The sequence below is a fragment of the Trypanosoma theileri genome, assembly GCF_002087225.1.
Source record: "Trypanosoma theileri isolate Edinburgh chromosome Unknown TM35_Tth_46_V1, whole genome shotgun sequence".
Classification (NCBI taxonomy): Eukaryota; Euglenozoa; class Kinetoplastea; order Trypanosomatida; family Trypanosomatidae; genus Trypanosoma; species Trypanosoma theileri.
In genome coordinates this window covers 10,763-17,165 of record NW_021639888.1, presented here as the reverse complement: position 1 = coordinate 17,165, position 6,403 = coordinate 10,763, and the positions used below count along the sequence as shown (strand labels likewise).

The following is a 6,403-nucleotide window of genomic DNA, read 5'->3' as shown; positions in this document are numbered from 1 at the left end:
TATCTTCAAAAATACTCCATCCCACCACCGCCTTGCTTTGACCTTGCGGTAATTATCAAACTATTGTCAACTCCCGATTGGTACTACCATCGTCATCATTATAGACCTTTTTTTTTTGTTTTCGAAGGGAGTAGCAGAAAGTATATGCCGTGGTTTGCACGGATGTGCTTGTAGAGGTCCATGCAAGTCAGGAAATATTTGAAGGTCATTCCCCAATTATAATAATATATATATGTATATGCATATATACATATACGGGGATGAATAAATAGGAAAATAACGGCGAAAATCGGCTTGGTGAATCTCTATTATTGTTATTATTTTTCTTTTTTGTCGTTGTTGTTAAAGAAAGAAACATAAAGTTTAAGAACAAAAAAAAAAGCGAGAACAAGAAACAGTGATGGGAAACATGAAGAAAAAAAAAAGAGAAGGAGGATAACTTTAAGAAAAATTTTGTAGATATGATATATGCCGCCTTTTTTTTTTTCTTTGGATGCCTTTTAAATGTGATGGCGTTTATATTGTTGGATATATGTTTTTTTTTCTCATCCCTTTTATGTTTTCTATTTTATTCATTCGATTTAATCCTGTAGTGACAAGAGTGTTTTTTATTGGATGAGCCGAAGTAAATCAATGGCCATTGCGTTGGACAGTGAGTTCCTTAAAACCCACGGAGTTGTCCTTACGAGATCTGTTGCGTTTGTTCCATTCTCTTTTGTTAGGGAAACAACAGGTATATCGCAGCAAAAGCAACAAATACCAAAGTGCAAAACATCTTTTGGTAATCCTTTTGTTCTTAGCATCAGCCCTAAGGAAGTAATGTGCCGCGCAGATTTACTCCCTTGTGGTCATTCTCTTAATTCAATAGTTCAATCCTCCGTAGTAAGTGGAGAAAAGTTAAAAAATATTCAAGAAGAATATAAACAATTAAAGAGTAAAACTACTACAGAGAGTTTTGAAGAAAAAGAATATACGGAAAATAATAATTATTCTTCACTTACAGATTTTGATTCACTTTGTCCCCATAGCATCCCGAATATTAGACGTCTGGATAAGGCATGGGTAGAATCCGTTTATATGGCACCAGTAAATTCACTAGAGTTTCGAGATGCGGCTATGCAATTAAATCACCTTCGTGCTTACGGTAAAGGAAGACGACGTCAACGAGCTTTACCCTTCCTCTTGCGGTATCATCCGAAACTTTTACAAGATATTTTACGATCATCGTTTCCTTCAGCTAATGCATGGTGTTCATGGTTAACAATGTGTGGAGATTTAGTTGAAAGAGAACTTCAAAAATTAGGGGATGAACATCGTCAATTATCGGATGTTTGTACCTTTGAAAATAGTCAGGGAAAATTAGATGACAAGAAAAAGGGAAATTTTCCTCAATATAAAGAGTGTAATACCCTTGAAGAATTTTCATATGAATTAAATCGCACTTGGTCTTCTTTAATGGTCTCCGTTTCTAGTGGGGGTAGTAAATTTTACTGCTACGGTGACGGCGATTTGAAGGCTATACAAAATACCCTCCAATTAAGTTGTAAAATGTTGGAACGGCATTCCTCTTCGATAACAAAAAAAACGCAATCGGTTAACACAAAAACTTTCAATCATCAGCAAAATGGTTTTGAAGAGGGTGAAGATGGGAAGAAAGAGGTTCTTCTCGGGTCGGGGGCCGGGTGCGGGACCGTGGACACCGGCAGACTCCTCACCTCACCGCATCAGGCGAGGCCGCTGGACGCGACAAGGCACCCACTTTTTGCCGCCGCAGGGTTTCGCACCTCCCCTGGGGCAATCCCGGCGCTAACGGAAGCATTGAAAAAAGCCGCCTTGGCTGATGAAACGGCGGTGCGGTTGTTAAAAGAAAACGCTCCGCACAATCCCGTTTGGGATGCGAGAGCTTTGGCTTGTGTTTGCGCCTCTTGCGGGATAGGCCCCCCATAAAATTAAACCCGAATAAAAATAAAAAAAAAAACTTTTATGTATCCTTCTTTTTTTTTTTTTCTTTTTGTTATTTCTTTGGTGGGTAATCGATCTTTTTCTTGTGTATCCTCTTTTCTTTGGGTTATGTTTTTTTTTTTTTTTTTCTTTTCCTCCTGCCCCTAGAAGAGGAGAGGGGAAAAACAAAAAGAAATAAAGCATATTTTTTCTCTTTTGTCTGTGGTGGGGTTGAAAAAAGTGGACGAGTAGGGGATCGAACCCTAGGCCTTCCGTATGCGAAACGGACGCTCTACCACTGAGCTACACGCCCCATGATTCACAAAGAAGTTATCTAAATATTTGTTTTAGACCTTTTTTAAATGATAAAAACGCAACGCTGACGGGGGTCGAACCCGCAACCTTCGGATCCGGAATCCGACGCGCTTCCATTGCGCCACAACGTCTTGATTACGAAATAAGAAAATAAAGATAAAATAAATGAAAAAAAGAAAAGTTTTTTTCTCTGTTTTTTTTCATGAAAAAAGTGTAAACGAGAGAACAACACACTTTTAACCGTAGCCGCTATAGCTCAGTTGGGAGAGCGTCAGACTGAAGATCTGAAGGTCCCTGGTTCGATCCCGGGTGGCGGCATAACCTTTTTTTCGGTTTTTTGAATTCTCGAATGTTTTTTCCCTATACGATGTTATTTTGCAAAACCCCAACACTTCTCTTATCGGACCGAAAGGGAACCCATTTCTAGGAAATAAATAATATTTTGAAAAAAATGCGGGTGGAGGGATGGTGTTTTTCTTCTTTCTTTCCTCTTCCTTGGGGTTGTCCCGGAGGGGCCGAAGGGATTTGTTCCGGCGCGGGGCGTGGCGTCCCGTTTGAAAAAAGGGAAAAAAAAACAGGAAGATTCGGGGACAGTCGGGCCAAACGGGCCCCCGAACCAAACCGGTTCCCGCCGCAATTTATTTGTTTTCCCCGATCCCGGGGGCGAGGGAAAAAGAAAATTCGCCGGGGCGGAGAATAGTGCCGAGCCCTTTGTTATCCACATTTCTTCTCCATTCTTGTTGCGGTGTTATCTTTTATTTCCTTGGGGCAAATTATCACTATATTTTTCTTTTTATTTTCTAAAGAAGAGAATTGGTAATGGCTTAAGGAAAAATGTTGTAAAAGAATAGTAATAATAATAATTTAAAAATCTCTGTGTGAATTCCTTTTACCTAAATTGTCATCCAATTTTTTAAGGAACCTCCATTTGGGAAGAAGCAAAATTCAAAATTTTGTGTATAAAGAGAGTATTTTCTCTTTGAAATACATTTTCTTCTAAGGCATCTAACCCCCTGAAATCAAATCAAACATTAACAATTAGATACTTTGGAAGATCGGTGAAGAGAAGGGAAAAAAAATCTTTTTTTTAAATTTTTTATTACATTGTACTACGTTATCTTATTTCCATAATGAAATTTTGTGGTAACCTTCTAATACCCTTTGAACACCATATGGGTCCGTCCATGTTATCGAATCAAACTATAGTTAACATTTAATCTCTTTTACTATGTATGGCTATCCACAATTCCACTCCTCTATATACGTGTGTATATAATCATTCTTTAAAAATTTATTATCAGGGTATGTATCTCTTTATGGTTAACAGATGGGTAATGATTCTTTATTTTTATTATTTACTGAAGAACGAATAAAACTCTTTTTAAAAACCTTTATTTTCCATTACCAAGGCATCCCATTGAAAATTAAAGTTCAACCTTTCTTTTTCTCTCTATCTATCTTTGTTTCTCTCCCCACTCTTTGGGTTTATTTAACCATTCTTTAACCTAACGTTTCATTTCTTTCTCTTTCTTATTTTGTATCCTGATATAATAGGAAACCGTCTCAAAGAAGGAGAACAATAATAAATAAATAAAAAATATGAACGATGATCTTGTTAGTTTTTTTGGACGTTCTAACCAATGGAACCCGGATGACAGAAAACGTATTCTCGCAGATATAGGAAATTTAGCAAATTCTTATAATTTAACATCTCGTATTACCACATGGGGATTTACACAGCAAAGTAAATTATGTATTTATGGTGGATTACCTATAACTATTGAAGATAAAGAAAACCCTTTAACTGATAACAACTTAAAGCAAACACAACCAGGTTCCTATATATTACCTATTCAAATATGGTTAACACATCAGTACCCTATTGAACCACCACTAATATTTCTTCTTAGTACAGAACAAGGTTGTAAAGTTTCTAGTAATCATAGATATGTAGATGCCACAGGACGCTGTCATATACCAGAACTTGCGGCATGGCAACCAGGAACCTCTACTCTTTCTGCTGTTATTAAAGAATTAGAATATTTACTCGAAAAAGAAGGTGTTTCTCCACTTTGTATAGATTCTGAGGATCCATCATCACCACTAATAGATTCTTTGGTGATACCAGCACCATCACCACACGGAAAAATACGACCAACAACTCCAGAAAGTTCTTTGACAGAATGTGAAGAATCTGATAATTGTGTGGTATGTTTTGGACCTAAAGATACTGTACTAGTACCATGTGGTCATTATTGCTTATGTGGAGCATGTGCAACAAATGTACCTCAATGCCCTCTTTGTCGTCAATCCATTAAATTTCGTCAAAGAATTTTTACGTGACACTCAATAAAATGACATCAATTTATATATATATATATAACAATTTTCCTTATATCATTTACAACATTGTCTGGAAAAGCAAATAAATACTTAGGTCCCAATAATAATAATGGTTATAGCAATCATAATCATAATCAAACCAAAAAAAAAAGTAATGTCTCTGAATAAAGTGGTTTTATTTATTCTTCTTTTTTGTCAACACTTTATCTATCTAATACATTCTCAAAAAGAGAAAAAAATTAAGAGCTAAGAAAGATCCACATGCATCGTCTGTTGTGCACTGCGCTGCTCTTGCTGTGTTGTGCCTACGGGTGCATTGCAGCTGTTGTGCAACCGCTACCGCAGAAAGGACAGGGTCCCTGGGACACGTACACCGTTGCTGATACTGAAACTGATCCTAATTCTGAGAAGAAAAAAGGTTTTCAACCCATTCGTTTTGCTGTTTCTGCCAAAGAAGTGGATAGGGTTTTGAGGATTTGTGAACATTTGAGCGATGGTTTGGATGTTGATCAGAGTGAAGATGAAAGAGAATATGGATTTAAACTTGATATTAATGAAATCAATGAAGATTTTTGCGATTGGCCAAACAAGGTAACACCGGATAGGAAAAGAACGCTTTTAAGAAAAGTTCTTCCTGCTGCTCTCAAGTTACACAGTGAACGTCTCAGTGTTAAGCGGGAAGAGGAAAACTTGATAGTGAGAAAGGACGTGGATAAATTTTCGTCCAAGTGCCCAAATGTCTCAATTCCAAAAGAGCATCACCAAGGTATATCCAACGCTGATTTTGTGCTGTATGTCGGTGTTACAGATGAGCATGTACCTGTGCAGATTTGCAGTAACAATACAGAGGGTCGTCCTACATCTGCTTTGATTAAATTCATTCCCAAAGAAATTGATGATACGAGGTACTTTATTCGTTTTGCTGCACATGAGGTTGCACATGCTCTTGGTTTTGATATTGAAATAATGAAGGAGAACAATGTGATTGAGGAAAAACTAACAGACAAGAAGGGAGTCCCTTTGGTGAAATCCAAGACTGTTCTTGATAGGGTTGTGAAAGAACACTACGGTTGCTCTAATTCTGATGAAATAAAAGGATTGCCTTTGCAAAGTAAACCCACTGAAAAGAACCCTCCACACTGGAAGCGTCTGATTGCGAAGGATGAGTTGATGAGTCCGTACAACGCTGACCCTAACGTCAAGTATGTGACTGGGGCGTACTACACAGCACTAACACTTGCTGTATTTCATTCTATGCCATTCTACAAGGCCGACTTCGACAAGGCAGAATCGATGAGTTGGGGTAAGAATGCTGGTTGTGATTTTCTGAAGGGTGAAGACAAAAAGAAAGAAGAAGTAATCAAGAAAAACACGGAAATGTTCTGCAGTGAAATCAATCTGACTCCGCAATGCACATCTGATCGTTTTGCACTTGGGAGATGCTCGATGAAGATGTCGGGAGAATTTGAGGATAAGCTCCCTTTGTATTATCAAATCTTGTTTACCTCAATTAACAGTGATCCTGAGAATGAACTGACAGATGGTTATACCATTATTAAACCATTTTTTTCAACAAGTTGTGAGAATGGTGAGGTGGAGTACATGCCTGGCAGTCTTCGGGGGAAGGAATCACGATGTCTGAAAGGTATGGATCTGACACTGAATAATCGAAACAAAAGGGATCTCCCCGTTGGTGACATTTGTGCGAATGTGAAGTGTGACAAAAACACCAAGAAGGTATCGGTACAGTACAGTGGTACTAAGGATTGGCAAGAATGCAAAGATGGGAAGGTTGATGTCACGG

General features: G+C 37.9%; 3 protein-coding genes across 3 annotated transcripts in view; all 3 read left to right on the top strand.

Moving 5' to 3' along the window:
* Positions 1 to 633: 633 nt before the first annotated feature.
* Positions 634 to 1,947, top strand: TM35_000461050 (uncharacterized protein; the record flags this gene model as incomplete). Its single annotated transcript, XM_029030284.1, has 1 exon — positions 634 to 1,947. The coding sequence occupies one exon, from the start codon at positions 634 to 636 to the stop codon at positions 1,945 to 1,947; it is 1,314 nt and encodes a 437-aa protein (XP_028878352.1).
* A 1,908-nt stretch (positions 1,948 to 3,855) lies between these two features.
* TM35_000461040 (uncharacterized protein) lies at positions 3,856 to 4,599 on the top strand (the record flags this gene model as incomplete). The annotated part of the gene is made up of 1 exon (XM_029030283.1): positions 3,856 to 4,599. One exon carries the CDS (start codon positions 3,856 to 3,858, stop codon positions 4,597 to 4,599), a length of 744 nt encoding a protein of 247 aa, XP_028878351.1.
* Positions 4,600 to 4,860: 261 nt separating this feature from the next.
* Positions 4,861 to 6,403, top strand: part of TM35_000461030 (surface protease GP63) — a gene marked incomplete at both ends in the record, with an annotated part of 1,578 nt that continues 35 nt past the window's right edge. The window contains one exon of the mRNA XM_029030282.1: positions 4,861 to 6,403. This exon is cut by the window's right edge and continues 35 nt beyond it. Coding sequence (XP_028878350.1) covers positions 4,861 to 6,403 — 1,543 coding nt within the window.